Below are 16,352 nucleotides of genomic sequence, written 5' to 3' on the forward strand. Positions count from 1 at the left end.
GATGGACAAAAGTGGTTTCAGTGAAAAACGATTTCTAAGCAGCTGCAGACTTCACACACTCTTGGCATGACTTGCAGAGTGACTGGTAGAACTCTGCTGCAGCCACAGCAGCTTTAAAGGCACGTCCTCTCATTTGCAGCTGGAACAAAACCATGAGGAGGCTGCAAATTCTTTGCTGCTCCCTCCTGAGACACACGCCTGCTTGCAGTCCCGTTCCCGTTGGCTAGCTTAGTGCTGGGCTGAGACTGTGTGGCAGAAGCCACACTAAGGCCAGGTCATAGGCTTCACAGTTTCCGCTGGGACCTCTTGGAACACTAACTCGGACGTAGCAGGCCCTGGGACTCTACCACCTTTTTTTTTTTTTTAATATTTTATTTATTCATGAGAGACACAGAGAGAGAGGCAGACACAGGCAAAGGAAGAAGCAGGCTCCATGCCGGGAGCCTGATGCGGGACTCCATCCTGGGACTCCAGGATCACGCCCTGGGCCAAAGGCAGGCACTAAACCACTGAGCCACCCAGGGATCTCCGGGACTCTACCACCTTGCTGGACAAACCAGACACTGGTTGACAACCCAGTGGGATTTTTTCTACCCTTGAGATAAACACAAGAGCCCCAGACACACGACGGTAGACCTGTGGCACCAGCCTAGCCACCAGCTGCAGACTGGTAGCCAGCAGACCTCACTCAATGGCATACGAATCATTCACCAGTGAAGGCCAGCTCTAATTCCCAGCCCGTGAGACTTCAATATACAACAGAACAGATTTGAGACCGCTTGTTAAAACATCATTGGGGGGAGTAAATTCCCTAAAACCTCTCTACAGATCCCTGAGCACTATACTGCCAGAAGAGATCAAAAACCAACCCATCCCCAAAATCATTCCAGAAATTTTTTTTAATCCTTTTATTACTCTTTTTTAACAAACGGCCCCAGGGATAGGGGACCAGGGGAGGGGGGTGGAGGGGAAGCGAGGCCCCAGCCCCACAACCCCTCCCCACCCACCCCATTCCCCCTTATATATTTATAATCTATATACAAGCCCCGGGGGGTGGGGGGCAAGGGGAACTCCCTCAGCGGGATGGGGGCAATCCAGGCTCCTTGTCCCCTCGGGACCCAGGCTCCTCTGCCCGTCGGGAAGGCCCCTCTCGAGAAGGTGGCCCCGTCCGCTCCCAGGGCTTCGGCATCCAGCGCAGGGCATCTGGTGGAGAGGCCTGGGGAACAGGCACATGTGCAAAAATAAGTCCTACTGGGATGCCAGGGATGGAAAGACAGGAATTCAGATGGTAACTCTTGGATTCAGACTTGGGGCCACAGGGGTCTTTCCTTCACCTGCTGGTAGAGGTCGATGCGCTGGGTGCGGAAGACTCCACTGTAGGTAGAAGGCGGGGCCTTGAGACGGGAATTCAGGCCAGAGAAGGACCTAAAGGAGAAGGGTGTCTGAGGCAAGCCTAACCTGCTCCCTGGTCCCCTAAGAAAGCCATATGGATGGGTAATCTGCATCCCCACACCCTCCTCTTGCCTTCCAGATGGGGGAGTACGTGATGATCCAGGTCCTGCAAGGTTGCTGCTCAGTTTCCGATAATCCTGGAAGGGCTTTAGTTCCACTGGGTGCAGCTGAAAGAAAAAAAAATTCATGAGCCTCCTGCCTTTCAACCCAATTGATCCTGAGATACTGAATCCCCACGCCTAGCTCTTGGGAGATCCCTAACACTTCAGTTCCTGTACCTTACCTCTGCTCGCCCCAAGCTAGGGGCAAAAGGTCTCGCAGGTGAAGGCAGCACCCGAGTAGCAGGAGCAGGTGGGGGTCGTACAGCCAGGCTGGGGGGCTGCAGAGCAGGGCCCACAGGTAACAGAGAAAGGGGCGGTGGGGCAGGAGGTGGCGCTGGTGGCAGGGAGCCAAAGTTCACCACAGGCAGCTGTGAGTCCACCATGGGTAGAAGCATCTACAATAAGAAATACAGGTGATGAGGGAGGGGTGTCGAGGGCAGGAAAGAATATCAGAAAACCAAAAATACAATCAGACAAATAAACCAGAGATTGAATAGAGAAACAGAATGAAGGGTGAGTGGCAGGACAAAAGTTACCTGCTGGGCAGGGGCCCCTGAGGGGAGGAAGCCACTTTGGCCACTGGGTTGCAGAGGAGTAGAATAAAAATCCGAAGGGGATGGCAGATCCTGGCGCACCTGCTGGGGACAACAGGGAGCAATGTCAACTGCCCCAAAAGCATCCCCCCGCCACCCCTAACCCCCCAAAAGCCCAGCACCTGCCCATCTCTCACCTGAAGCAAAGGTGGGTCGGGCAAAGGGCTGGGGCAGAAAGCTGGAGAGTACAGGAAGGAAGGTGGAGGGTACAGGATTCCTCCAGCTGGCAACTTCCCCAGCTCTGTTGCTTGCAGTGCAGAGAAATCCAAAAACTGGCCCTTGACAGCTACCCCAGAAAGCAGTGCTGAGGGGGGCGCTGGGCCCGGGGGGAGGTACAGGGGCTGTGATCTGAAGGGAGGCAAAATTTAGGTGCAGAGGAAGGAGTCAGGAAGCCCGAATCACTTACTCCTTTGTTCTGAGCTAAAAGTCTACCAGCTTCTGGTACCCCTGAAACAGGCCTCCCCACTGAAACACAGTTCATTTCCTTCTGAGATCCACAGGCATCCAATCTTACCTGTAAGGGTGAAGAGAGGGTGTCCCAGGACGAAAACCTCCATTGTTGGGATGTAACTGAGAGTCTATGGCTCCTCCCGAGACCTGCGGGAGGGGCAAGGCTGGAATAGCTCCAGTTTTTCTGGTCAAGAAAAGACTGCCCACCCCACCTACTACAGTAAAAGCAAGAAGCAAAACAAAACTATAAATGTTTTACAACTACACAAATTGGAAGATTGGATTTTGAGGGACAGCAGGCAGAAGGGGTTCATGGGATAGGAAGCAGGCAGGTCACTTACCTGGGAAACGGGAGGCCCGGGACTGCTATAGAAGACCTCTGGGTACAAGCGCTGGCCTGAGGAGCTGGGCTCTGGGCCACAGTGCCCAGAGCCCAGGTTCTTGGATTGTGGCTCAGCCGAGGCAGAAGCACTGGGGAGCAGCTCCCAGTCTCGGGATATGGGGATGGCCTGTAAAGAAACCTGGTCAGAAGCAAAGTCAGCTTCCCTGACGTCCATCGAGGTCACACCGAGCCATCATCTCCATAACTGAAGACCTTTCCACCAAGCTCTCATTGTCCCACTCACCTCGGTAACTGATGCTGCTAGCTCCTTCTCTGCTTTTAAACTGTCTCCTACCACTAGGCGCAACTCTGAGTCCTGTGGTAGTGATGCAAAGGAGATCATTCTGTGGTTCAAGATGCATATCCTCCACATCCCACCTCCAATCCTTTCCTCCTCTCCACCCAAGGTGCTCAGATCCTGCCCATGCACACCTTGTCACTGGTGCCAAACTGGACGGGGGGACCAGGTCGATGGGATGGCCGGAGGGAGCCAGTCTCTGGGCCTCGGTCTGTACGTTGCAATCGTTCTGTGCCAATGGGGCCGGGGGGCAGAGGCTGCTCCCGGGGCAGCTCCTGGGTTGGGGAAGTAAAGGAAATTTGGGCAAATGAAGGAATGTCCAGGACACACAAGAACAGGAAGGAGGAGAAAAACATAAGGCCAAATTCAGAGTCTCAAGAATATTCCTCTTTTATCTTTTTTTTTTTTTTTTTTTTTTTTTTTTACCTTTCTGTCCCCATCATGGGGAGCAGGTGGCCGTCTCCTAGGAGGTTCAGAGGGTTCAGAGCCAGGTGGACCCTCACCAGGAACAGCATTCAGGGATGAGGGGCCTCCAGGCCGCTTGGGAGGCCCCTCTGCTGCCCCCTTGAGTCCTCCATCAGGGGAACTTCGCTGGCTGCAGGGACCTGATGACACCTGAGAATCCCCACTCAGGTCCACCCCACTGTCAGACTGACTCATCTGAGAGGAGGGAGAAGGAATCAGTTAAGTCAAGGTGGAAAGCACCCTAATACCTGACTGATGTTTGACAAATAACACAACTACGTGACTGCATAGCCCGGACACCCAGAACAGGTGGAGAAGAATCCCAGCTCTGATACTCCCTCCCATTGTCACTTACTTCTGTTCCAGCCACATCCTCGAAAGGGCTCAGGGGTTCCATCCAGGGTTCCAGGGAGCCAGGCCGGTAACTATTCCGGGTAGTGGCTGGGAAGAGGACCAGACAGAAGTGAGAGACCATCCCGAGGCTGCCCTCTTGGCCCTCTGACAGAGCCCTTCCCCTGCTACCACTCCATCTTACCAGTATGTAAACGGTTCCAGATGTGTGGGGTCAGGGCCTCTGTCCCTGTATCTCTGCACTCTCCCTGAGGGCCTGGGCCCTCAGGCTTGGGGCCCAAGAAACCAGAGCTATGAGAAGGTGGCAAAGATTCCTAAAGGTGAGGAAAGCCAGAAACAAAACATGAATGAGGTGGGGGCCGGGGACTGGAAGAGCCTGGGCCGGAGTGAGGTATGGGGCAGAAAGGGACTAATACTGAGAATCTGGGGTGAGGACACAGAGATGAGAACAGGACAATGGAGAAAAGACAAAAAAGGACTATAGAGCAGTAAAGCACAAGCTCAAGCTTCATCCCTCACCTCCTGCAGCAGCTCTGGTTTTCTGGGAGGCCGCTCCCGTCGTTTTGGGGGGAAGGGATTAACCCCGGCAGAGTCCCGGGGAGTCCCGCTCACCCCCCTCACCATCAGCCCTGGCTCCTCGAAGTGGGGGTCTGGGAAAAAGGCAGTATCTGTCAGCTTCTACTCTGCGCTACCACTGAGCCTAGCCTTTCCTGCTACTTGGCTCCCAATCTTTCCACCCTTGTCCAGTACAGGCACCCAGCGTCAAGGTCCCCTGGCCAGACTCTTCCCCCTCTGCCACCGGATCTTCTTCCCTGGGGATGGAGACATTCCTGCCCTCGGCCCCTCCAGCTTACCTGAACTAACGCTGTTGTTGTTAGCGGCCCTCTCAGGGTCATATCGGGTTGGGGGCCGAGTGGAGGGGCCTTGAGGGGTCTGGGAAGGCCCAGGCTTGGGCCTTGGGTGGCCCACTGGTGCAGCTGCACTCCCCTGGCGGCTGCTGAGTTGGGCCAGAGCCTGTTGGATGCCAGCGGGGTTGCTGTGGATAACTTGGTCCAGGCGGAAGACAGCAGAACTGCTGGAGGGTGGAGGAGGCAGAGGAAGCCCTGGGGGCCGCTCCTCTGGAGGTCGGCTGAAGAAAACGAACAGAACTTTAGCTAGGATATTTCTGGAATTGTTAACTCCTTCCCTACCAGTCAATCTTATAACCCCTTCCTCTTGCCTGTTAAAACCCAGGTGTTCCCAACTACGTCTAATGAAATCCTTGTGCCTGGAGCTATAGGGTGAAAAACAAAGAACAGAAAAGACACGGTTGCTCCTGACTCAATCAACTGCTTTCCAGTTACTTTCCCTAGACACAGGTGTTTGGTGCCCAGCAGCCCCTGTGCCCTCACCCTCACATATCAAACTTCACCGCAATCAACTGAACCTTCCCTTCAGGTTCTCTCCCCTCTTCCACCTTAAAAATAAACTGAACAGCCTGTCCCTACCCACCTCCGGTTCTTGGGAGAGGGCCAGCTCCTCTTATCCCCTCGCCCTGGGCCGGTCCTTCCTCCAGGTCCCCCACCACCTCCTCCACTGCTGCTGCCACCACTGCCAGCTTTGTTGCCTGGGCCCGGGCGCCGGTTCTGCCTCTCCATGCCTGGCCGCTGACTTGAGAAGCTCCGCTTGCTCAAATCCTTGGCTCTCTGGCTCAGATCTCCACGGGACACGGTTGAAATGCCTGGTCCGGTTCCACCTCCGCTGCCCCCAGGAGTTCCCACACCTTTGGGGGTCAGCAGTGCTGGTGGGGGAGCCTCCTTGTCCCCCCGGCGCTCACCGGCAAAGTCGCTGCTCTCTGATGCAGTCTCCCATTCCTCATTAGCTTGATCAGAGTTCTGGTTTGACAGATCAGGAGATTTGGCAGCTGCCCGGCGAGGGGGTGGGGGCACAGACACTGTTGTGTGTGTCTCCTCTGCTCCAGAGCTGGGGGCTGGAAGGGCTAGGGAAGAGGCCTTGCCCTCTGCCCCTCTGGCAGCATTCTCTCGTTCCTGTTTCAGCCTCCGGAACCGAGGCGGTTTGTCCTGCTGCTGAGCCCTCCCATGCCGCCTCCGTCGGGGCCGTTCTCCGTCTTCCACACCCATACCCATGTTGCTGCCTCCACTGCTGCCTCCCCGGGTCACGGGGGACAGACGCCCTGGGATCAGCTTCTCTTTCAAAGGCTCCTTATTTGGTGGCAAAGGAGCTGCTGGAGGCTTCTTGGGAGCCAGGGACTTGGTTGGAGGGCTCCAGCCTGGACAAATGGGTGGAGGGGGCCGCCCTCCCCCTCGCCCCCGGCGTGATGGCACTCCTCTGGGAGTGAAGACGCGCCCACCTCGGGCAGTCGAAAAGCGGGCTGGGGCTGGTGAAGGAGGGGCTCCTGATGGTGGAGGAGCAAGAGAGACTTGGGTGAGCACTCTTTCCTTGGTGGGGGGAGCTTCCTTGTCTGAGGGGGCCAGATCGCTCTCGTGGGTCTCACTGCCCGTTTCTGAACCCCGCTGTCGGCGCCGCTTGGGGATCTCTTCGTACTCTGAACCCTCGCTTCGCGTCTCGCTGGCAGTGCGACCTCGAGGAGGATGGTTCAGTCCCCCTGCTCCACCTCCACGCCCATCATCTCCCCGGAACTCTCGGTAACTGCGGAACTCTCGGCTTCGGGCTCCCCGTCCCCGGCCCCCGTAAGTCCCCCGAAAGCCCCTCCCCCTGGCAAAATACTCGCCTCGGCCCCGGCCCCGACAAGAGGCAGGACCCACTCTTTCATAGGAGTAATCCCTCCGAAGCCTAGGGGCAGGGGAAAGATTCCCACTAGGTGGGGTCTCCTTGGGGACCCCCATCTTCCCCTTTGCCGTCTTGAGGAGCTCTGGCTTTGGAACCTTGGGGCTTTCATCACTCTGCTCCAGGGGCTTGGGAGACAGCTCTTCAGCTTTTGTAGGTGGTAGGGGTTTCTTTATAGGCCCAGCCCGGCGGGGAGGGGCCCCTGGTTCCTCTGGAGGGATCCCACGACGACTGCTGCCTGGGCGAGGGCCCCAGCGGGTCTCAGTGCGGCTCTCTCTGCGAGGTGGGGGGGGGCCTTGGCCTCCAACTCCTCGGGCAGGCTTTCGGCTGGCTTCTGTCCCCATCAGCTGTGGAGTCTCCTCCTTGGGGGTATCCTTTTTGGGTGGTGGAGCCTGTATCTTAGTGGCTTCATCACTGCCTGGGGGCCAGGGGAGTGGACGGGACCCTGGGGGAGTGGGTTCATCCAGAGGGAAGCGAGGGATTGGGGGCCCAGTGGCTCCATTCTCAGGAAAGCCTGGATAACTGGCCAGATAGGGTGGTGGGGGAGGTACTGGAGGGGTCTCACTCCTAAAAAGGGACACGCAAAAAAATGAAAATTAAGTAACTTAGAATGAGAAAAATCAGAACTAGGTAGAGAAAGAGAACACTATTAGTACCCCGACACTCCTCTAATGTTTATTCCTGTCACCTAACCAATAATCCCAAGGTCCTCTTTTCCTAGCCCAAATCCTTTCACTGGCAATGCACCCACTTCCACTGCTCAGACTCACCGCATCCCCTTGTCATCCTCATCGGCAGCCTGGCGCAGTGGGGAGGTAAGCGGGCGGGGGTCAGTGGATGTGGTGGTGAAGACATCTCCTACCCAGGCCAACTTTGGATCCACTGGTGGGGTGCCCCGATCCCGTAAGAGGGGAGGTGCATGACGCTCAAATGGCTCTGAGTTTGAACCCCCACTGTCTGAGCGCTCTCGGGGAACTAAGCCTAAGAAAACAAGACGGACGAGAAAGCTAGCCCTCTTCTATGTGATAGGCCATCCAGCTCAAAAAGCATCTCTCCCCCCATCTACTTCTGTTAGTCACGTCGACGTCTACTCCTCCAGCTCTTACTCCCTGCAAGTCTGGTCCTGACATGCTCCCCTGAAAGTGTTATCTGATACACTCAGCTTCCCTATGAATGAATTGATGATCACTTCTTGGCCTTCTGTCTAAAATCAAGTGTATGAATGAATCAATGAATTGCCCCCCCCCCAATAAATCTGGCCAATGAAAGCCCCCTTTTTCCTTCCTAAGGCCATTCCTGAAACAAAGAGCAATCTCAGCAACATTAAGCACACACCCTCCCTCCTTACCCAGGGGCCCTTCGTCCACAGCAATTTCCTGGGACTGCAGCGTCCCCTACCCACCCCTCAAAGGCCCTTACCAGAGGGATGCACACCAGGAGGGTAGAAGTCCAGAGGGGGCCGGCCCTGGAGGAGCCGGGGATCCACATAAGGAGGTATCATCATCCAGCGGGGATCAAAGTTCATCGGGGGCATGGGTGGGGGCCGGCCCAAAGCACCTGGGTACAGGGCCTTGGGGGGTGGTGGCGGAGCCTGTGGAGCTGGCACAGCCCCCATGGTCACAGGTTGCGGTGGTGATGGTGGTACCGGAGCAGGTGGAGCAGAACCCTGTTGATGCTGCTGCCACTGCTGCTGTTGCTGCTGCTTCAAAAGCTGCTCCTGGGGAAAGACAACAGAGGCCATCAAAACCCTTGCCTCGCCCCTAACAGAAAAAACCAGCCCAGAAACAACGCTAACACACAGACGTAACAAAGATCAGGACTCAAAAAAATAAAAAATAAAAGATCAGGACTAAATAAAAGCCAGGATGACACACTGGAGACAGTAATAGTAGAGGGATTCAAGCTGACACCTTAGAACAGGTACACATGGAGCAGGGAGGGAAATCGCTCTTACCAAGGGAAAAAATGCTCTCACCTGCTGCTGTCGCTGGAACCGTGGTGGCAATGACTTCTGGTATTTGGGGTAGCCCAAGCCCTGGCTGGGGGGCTGTCGGGTGGGACCGACCCCATCACCTTTGGGTTCCACCTTTGGGGCAGGGGTCGTGGCAGGAGAGGGAACCTCTTCTGGTTGTTCAGAACCCTCTTTTGAGGATTGTTGCGGTTCAACTGCATCGACAAAAAGATAATCAGAGTGAACGAGTTTGTGGAGAGACCTGCCACAAAACACCTCCAGGCACTCAACTCTAGAGCACCCTCTCTAAAGATAAGCGCTTACTTCAAGAGCCAATGATGATGGAGTGAACTTCCCAAAAAACCGCCAAAACAGACACTGTCTTCAGTCTCACTCCATGCTAACCTAATGGCAAGTGCTTCAGACCACTACTCATCCAGGAATGCAGATAGTAAAACCTTTCCCACCTTAGATAGATACCCACACGCGCAAAGGGACTCCTTTTCTCTGCCACTGATAATCCAATAAACTGAAACAACTGCCTCCCATCCATACCACCTGCACCCTCAGCCCCAAGAGAAAAGATGTGACACCTGGTAGTACCCTATCCCCATCACCATACCTGGGCTGGCTTCGAAGCTGCCACTGCTGGCGCTACTGGTACTGCCACCACCACTCACCAGGGTGGGAGCTGGAGCCACACCTGGAGTGGGGGTGGACTGGAAAGGGGGGGACTGTGTCGGCTCTTCTGGTTCTTTCTCTGGTGTCGGGGCTGGTGTGGGTGGAGGAGCTGGAGGTGCAGAATTTTCTTTGGGGACTGCAGGTGGCTGAGCTGGGGCAGGAGCAGCAGCAGCAGCAGCAGCAGCAGCAGCAGCAGGTGGGACAGCAGGCTCTGCTTTGAGCCGCTTGTCAGGTGCCCCAAACTTCTCATCAAGTCGCTTGAGCTTTTCAGCGCAGGCTGCCCGGCGCTCCTCCTGCATGCGACGCTCTTCCTCTTCACGCCGGCGCCGGGCCCGCTCCACGGCCAAGGAGATCTCAGATGAAGATTGTTTTCGCCGCTGCCGCCAGGCCTCATCCTCATCTTCAGGTGCTAGGGGCTTGCAAGGAGGGCCCCCCCGATCCTGTCAATGGGCAGACCCGTCAGGGCCAGAGGTATCAGTCATCAAGTTTCTTATCTTTGTCACATACTGATCAACTGTCTCTAGCTGTAGGGGCAGGAACTGGCCTTGGGTTGGTGGCCTTTTTGGGTAGGGACCAACTTGTCCTATTCTTACTTCTTCGCTCCTTTCAGAGACCCAAATACCCAGGCCTCGTTTTTCCTCACTAGCATCCCAGTTTCTTTTAATCCAGAATCCTCTAACACCAAAGAGGCTCCAAACCTTTTCAGAGATGCTCCACTGCTTTACACTTCCTGTAGCCCATTCCTGACCCTCCCTCCAGCTTTCTCAATTACTAGTGCTTCAACTTCTCAGCCGACACTCCTCTCCCACAACTGACCCTTCTCAACCCCTCATTGTAGACACTCACTGGGTAGTCCCCAGGGGGGCCCCAGTTCCCGGCGGGGCCCCGGTGAGGTGGGGGTGGGGGAGGCTTTGGGGCAGGAGGCCCCGGCTCTGTCTCTGGAGGCCGAGAGGTCTCTGCCCAGGCCGTCTTGGGAGGGGGCAGTTCGCTGCCGGGGGAGTTGCCCTTTTTGCCATCTGCTTCAGGGGGCCGTTCCTCACCAGCAGCTGATTGGGACTCCTTGCTGTGAGGAGACCAACAGTGGAATTAAAATCAGTTAGAAACCAGCTCCTTTAAGAGGGTATTACTGCAAGAGAAACTGAGCCCCCTAACTCACTGGCCCTCAGCTCCCTCCTCATCAGAGTCTCGCCCGTCTTCCTCATCGCTGAACTTGAGCTTTTCAGTGTAGTCAACCTCTTCGTGGGCCCCTGTGGGGGGAAAGTGAAAACTGATAACCCAAGCATTCTGTTCTCTAATCTCATAACTTTCGGAACACAGGAAGGGGTCTAATATTACACAGTGCGATGCACTCCCAACACCAAACCCCTCTGAATGAAGCCACAGTGTGGGTCTTCGCGTTCCCATATCTCAGTTCTTTACCAGAACTTGGCTTTCCGCCATGTGTCTGCCCTACCCTTCAGCGTCTCTTTTTCTCCCACACAATCCCCTGTTTACTCATCAGATTTTGCCTTTTGAAACCAAAACGTTTCATCCTTCATATGTACTAACCTGCCCAACCATCATCATTCTCCTGGTCCAACTGGTCAAACTCTTTGAGATTATCCTCTTTGAGAATCGAAGGCCGACCCACAGGCTCTACAAGGCGCATTGGCGGCCCTGAACCCCGAGGACCCCCCACACGGGGGAAACGGCTGTGTGTGAAAAGACAAATGGAGAGAGAGTAAAAGATGGCATGTTATAGAACCACATACAAGACTCAGCCTCTAGGCTAGAAGACCATCTTCCTTCCTAAGAGGCTTCCCTTGTCTCCAACCACAAGCCCAGACCTGGATTACTCACCTGGGCCCATCAGGAGTAGGGTATCTGTAAGGCCCCTGGGGTCCATAGGGCGGAGGAAACGGGAGATATGGGGGATACATCTGCAAAAAGGCCCAACAGTAGCTGCTTAGAGGGACAAATACGCAGCCAGCTCCCTAAACCTGTTATCCTCCCTGTCCCCTTCAAAGGCTAAGTCCTAACTGCTAACTCTCCAGCTTCAAGTGCAACCACTCCAAAATAAGATATGCACACTCACGAAGGGCGGCATCATTCCGCGGTAGGGAGGGAACTGGGGCGGGCCCGAAGGCTGTAGCGCCCCCCGGGGATCATGGCTGTGATGAAGTTTGGAGTCTGGGCCCTCCAGCTCATCAGGGCCACGCCCGCCTCCGTCCCTCCAAGTTGTAGAATCTGTATTTTGAAGAAGACAAAGAAGAACATAGCCAAAAATGATGAGGAACAAGGTGAATAAGCCAACACTTAGCTCTGAGATGGACTAAGGTATTGTTCTGGGCAAAATATAACCACCCACCCCCCAATTCAACTCCCAAATGGCAACCACTCACTTTGGGGGCGGAGGCTTGGTCCGGGCCCAGACAACTGTTCGGCAGACTCCCTTTCCTTGGCAGCCTTGTCCTGGTCGCCAGCCGCCTGCAGGGTCGGAAATTCCTCTCGAGAGAATCGTGACAGTAGGCTTGATGCCCTTCCACCTGTTGGCGTGCAGAACAGCAAACCAAAAAAAAAAATCACATTTACTGAGAAGATACTAAAAAACTGAAGGCTGATCAGTACCAAATCATCAAATTTTTTTCAAACTCATGCACTATTACACTGTGTATTCATTCCCCAAGAAACAAGGTCAGTCCTGGGATACCCTCACCCTCGGCTTACGTGATCCATGAAACTGAACATGAGGACCAAAATTTAGCCAGAGGACTGAAAACACTTTGCTAAAGTGAGTGAACACTCCTGCCTACCACAGTGCACAGAGCAAGCTCCCCAAGCAGCCCTGCACTCACCATCTCCATGTGCTCCATGGGTGACGCTGGCTTGTGCCCAGGACTTTACCCCGCTTGGAACCGAAGGAGTGTTCTGAGGAAGCAGAGAAATAATAAACAGCGATGTGGGTATTGGAACTACAAACCGTTCTAGCCACCAGCCCTTTGATGCCATCCAGTTCCTCATACCTCGGGGGCTGCTGCGGGTCGTTTCTGTTGGTTGGAGGCAGGCGTCTGTGAAGCCGGCAGTGGCTGCGATTCCGGCGGCTGAGCGGTTGAGGCATCGGAACTAAGAGGATAGTAGAACAGAAAGATTATCTGGAACCTGAGATGCCTCCCCTACTTCTCCAATTGGTGGAGGACAGAAAGTAGACCCAAGCCCATGTGTTATTATTCGCAAGCACTTGTGACAAAATACTATAACCTAGTCACCCCACATACAGTGTCATCTGTTTGTTGTTTTCCTTCAACCTGACACAAAGCTAAAAGTGTCATTCCTGAGACCTCTAATGGGAGCCCTCGCATTGCCAAGAAAGGAGCTTCCCTCAGTCTCTGGAGCTTAGGTGGCTGGGCTAGACTAGTCTCCGATCCATCCTGAAGTTCAAAGTTAAAATACTTATCACTCTGGGTCCCCCAGGCCTCTGTCTACCTCTTGGGGTCGGACTGCTCCTGTTTGCTTGCCCATCCTGTTCCGTCTTTCGGCACTAGTGAGACGTTGGGGTCATTGCCTTTGTTCTCAGCTTTCAGGCTTGGAAGGTTGGCTGGGGGTGGCATACGCCGGGCAATGGCAACTTTCCCGAGACTCTGCAGGCCATGGCGAGGGGCAACTGGAGAAAAGATGGGGAGGGTAAAAACACCCCAGGTGGGTGATCTGACAGTTTCCTACCCTAGGCCCCATTTATACCTCAATATCGTTACCAACTTCTCTTAGAAACCACTCCTGCCTCTGTCCTCAGCAATCTCTGAAATTCCAGTGGAAACACTAAGATGCATTACACTTGATACTTCTCTGTTGGATGGTTCATCTTGAGCCTGCAGGGAGCAAGCTGGCCCCAGACTTCTCCAAGTCCACATTTCTTTGCCTCCAATTCTTACATGTCCAAAGACAAGGAACTACAGACATGCCTTTGTAGGAGGGTAACTGGTGTCCATCCAAAGCCCAATGTCCCCTATGGGACCCAAGATAAAGCTGGAAAGTCTTTAGTAATCCTCTAGTCTTCAGATACTTGTACCTCAACCGTTTCCCTTCAAAGAACTTTAAAATGTATGCCCCATTCATGCCCAGCCTTTGGGAATTAGGAACATCTTAGGAGGACCCTCACCAGCAGGTTTCTGGATCTCTAAGGACTTGCCCTTATATGTATCAAACAGGTTGAGCGAGGAATACTTCTTTCCATCCTTCCCCTTGGCAGTCGGCCCCGAGCGATCGGACATTGCGCTGGAAGCTCATTGAGTATGTTGGGTCCTGCAGGCACCTCCCCCAAAACGTGCCGGAGCCTGTGGGCCAGACACAAGGTGTTTCAGTCTCTGCTTCCTTTACTGACTCCAAGAGAAATCCAGATGCTCCTTTTCATTTTCATTACGGGCCCAAATATGTGGCCCTCTGTCTTTTCCTCTAGCCTAATTCAAACTCCCCAGTCCCTTAAAAGCAACTCCCACAGAGCCCAAATGCCATGGTTCCTCTTCCCCCCAGATACCTCTTGCCAAGGAAATCCAAATAAAAAATCCAATATCCTCCTAGTAGTATACACTCTTTTTTGGTGCCAGTCTATAAAAAGTAGCTGCTGCTTCATTATTGCAAGTAATAATCCCTTCTCCCTCCACAAAAAACATTCCAGAGATGTATGATAAAACATGGCAAGTCCCAGTCCCAGAGAAAACCAGAAAGAGGCATAGGAACTCCATCCTGCAAGGAACAGAGCTTTCAATTTCTGACTTATCAGACACCAGCTCCCTAACTGTGCCCTTTCCCAGCAGCCTCACTCCCATCTGGGGAGGTTTGCACGAAGGTATGCCAGGAGTTTAACGATTTTACAAGCTTGCTCAGTCAGACTGGGGGCTAGTGCCAGAAAATTCCTCATGGAATTGGGGCTCTATATACTTCCAAGCTACAGAACCCCAAGTATTTGGAATATTCACTCCATCTTTTCCCACTTGCCCCCATCCCAGCTCTTGGAAAAAAAATCTGGTCTCCAAACGAAATAAACACTGGTGGGCTCTGGCTTACGCTATGCAGATTTGAGAAAAACAATACATTATGGAGCCACCTCAAGCACATTGTAACCATGGGGCCAAAGCCAGAAACTACTTCATTTTCCTACCCTCAGTAAGAATGTCCATCAGCAGTCATTTCTCTCCCCACTATCCCTTCCTCCCTAAGCAGGCCGAACTCTGCATCGTCAGTCGGTTCCTGAGTGACCAGGCATTCATTTATAGGAAGGAATGATGTACAGGAAAGACATGGGAGGTGGTGTTAAATCCAGGCAGGCCCACGATAAAAACTCGGTAAAATCAGGATGAAAACCAAGAACTTTAAAATAGGTAAGATGAAGGAATGGGGGTTGCCGTGTAGGTGCTGAAAGACTCCAATCTTTGGAGATAAATACATGATGGAAAAGGTTAGGAAAATGGTGGAGTAACACTAATAAAAGATGACAACACGAAAGCAGGTGAGAAATCATACACTCAACCAGAAATGGTAAAGAAAAGATACAAAGCAAAGTAAGAAGGCAATGTCAAGAGACCCAAGAAAAAAAGGGGGGTTCAAATAGAGAAGAGAAAGGAAAATAAAAATAGGGAAAATACAAAAGCAGAGAAAGGCTGAAGAACGTAGAAAGCAACGATGTAGGATAAAAGCAGGGTTTTAGGGTGGGAGTGACTCGAGGCGAAGAGGGGCGTCAAGAACGGGGAACCCGAGCACTGGGTGATGGGAGGGTGGCCCAATATGGAGGAAAGGAGACGCTCCGAGGATCGTCGGGCGCGGCCCACCAGAGTGGCGGCGAGGAAGGGGACCCACAGATTGGGGTGAAGAGGCTAACAGTGCAGCTAGGACAGGGGAGCCAGGGGCCCAGGAGAGGGGTCGCCCCATGAACCCGGGAAGGCGGGTGGTTAGGGGCACGCCACGGACTCTGGGTGAGGGGTTGGAGGTGCGGGTACCAAGCTGGGGTATCAGAGGGGGAGGGGCAGGCAGGCCCCGGCAGCAGGAGGACAAAATGGCGGCGGCTAATGGCAGCTTCTCCTCTCCCCCGGCCCGCCGCCGCCGCCGCCGCCGCCACCGCCACCGCTCCCGCGCCGGAAAGGGGGGTTAGCACTCGGCTCCCCAGACTCACCTGGCCGGGTGCGCGGGGGTCGGGGACCGGGGCCTAGGGGCTCCCCGAGGCGGGATGGCGGTGGGGCGGGGGCGGATGGCGGCGGATGGCGCCGGGTTCGGCTCCTCCCGTCTCCCTCGCTCACTCCGCGGCTGGGCTCCGACTAACGGCCCATCCGGGCAACCGCCGCCCCCGGGAGCACCCCCCCCACCTCCCGCCTCCCTCGGCGCATGGCACGCCCCCTGATTTGCATAAAGGGCGGGGCACCATCTTCCCTAGCCTCCTTTACTTCGAGGGCTGTCCTTAGTTTTTTTTTTTTTTTTTTAAAGCAAGGCGTGAGGAGCAGGCACAGGTTATTTGCATAAAAAGGAAGGACTTTCAGGCGCTAGGACGCCGGTTGGCTAAAGAGACAAGCCCCCGGCGTCAGCCGTTAAGAGGCGTAGAGGGGGCGGGAATGCAGTGCCGGTCGTCCCGGCGGTTAGGGCGCAGGATTTGCACGACGAATTGAGGAGGGGAAGGGGCGGGGCATACGTCGTGTGTTCGTGGAAAGATGAGAGCTGAGAGACGTAGGGACGCGGAGAGTGGAGGGAAACGATGCAAGGGTAGTAGAGCTTTCGGCGGAGTAGACGGAGCGAAAGCACCGGGCGGAAGGGATTAGCAGCTGGGGGGCGGAGCTTACGTAACCAAGGAAGAGTCCCAACTCACGCGTCCTTTCGCGAG

General features: G+C 54.5%; 1 protein-coding gene and 1 non-coding gene across 5 annotated transcripts; both read right to left on the reverse strand.

Annotated features, from left to right (window-relative positions):
* Nucleotides 1-1,025: 1,025 nt before the first annotated feature.
* PRRC2A (proline rich coiled-coil 2A) lies at nucleotides 1,026-15,813 on the reverse strand. 4 transcript variants are annotated; one of them, XM_077904719.1, is made up of 31 exons: nucleotides 15,654-15,813; nucleotides 13,647-13,821; nucleotides 12,974-13,151; nucleotides 12,514-12,613; nucleotides 12,346-12,418; nucleotides 11,893-12,036; nucleotides 11,586-11,737; nucleotides 11,351-11,430; nucleotides 11,060-11,202; nucleotides 10,668-10,758; nucleotides 10,358-10,574; nucleotides 9,453-9,951; nucleotides 8,855-9,045; nucleotides 8,299-8,596; nucleotides 7,650-7,860; nucleotides 5,584-7,446; nucleotides 4,947-5,221; nucleotides 4,612-4,742; nucleotides 4,277-4,406; nucleotides 4,097-4,182; nucleotides 3,703-3,936; nucleotides 3,411-3,551; nucleotides 3,223-3,294; nucleotides 2,938-3,105; nucleotides 2,661-2,743; nucleotides 2,284-2,494; nucleotides 2,090-2,188; nucleotides 1,736-1,948; nucleotides 1,525-1,619; nucleotides 1,335-1,425; nucleotides 1,026-1,216 (listed from the first exon to the last, which is right to left on the reverse strand). In XM_077904719.1, the coding sequence occupies exons 2-31, from the start codon at nucleotides 13,756-13,758 to the stop codon at nucleotides 1,076-1,078; spliced, it is 6,522 nt and encodes a 2,173-aa protein (XP_077760845.1). In that variant the 5' UTR covers nucleotides 13,759-13,821; nucleotides 15,654-15,813; the 3' UTR covers nucleotides 1,026-1,075. The 4 variants fall into 4 exon arrangements, with proteins under 4 accessions (XP_077760845.1, XP_077760844.1, XP_077760843.1 ...); XM_077904718.1 differs by having other exon boundaries at nucleotides 2,090-2,191; XM_077904717.1 differs by having other exon boundaries at nucleotides 2,938-3,117.
* On the reverse strand, nucleotides 13,332-13,462 carry LOC144317936 (small nucleolar RNA SNORA38). The gene has a single exon (XR_013383814.1). It is a non-coding gene; the product is annotated as a small nucleolar RNA SNORA38 (small nucleolar RNA).
* Nucleotides 15,814-16,352: the final 539 nt, after the last annotated feature.

Source organism: Canis aureus, chromosome 7, assembly GCF_053574225.1.
Source record: "Canis aureus isolate CA01 chromosome 7, VMU_Caureus_v.1.0, whole genome shotgun sequence".
NCBI classification, from domain to species: Eukaryota; Metazoa; Chordata; class Mammalia; order Carnivora; family Canidae; genus Canis; species Canis aureus.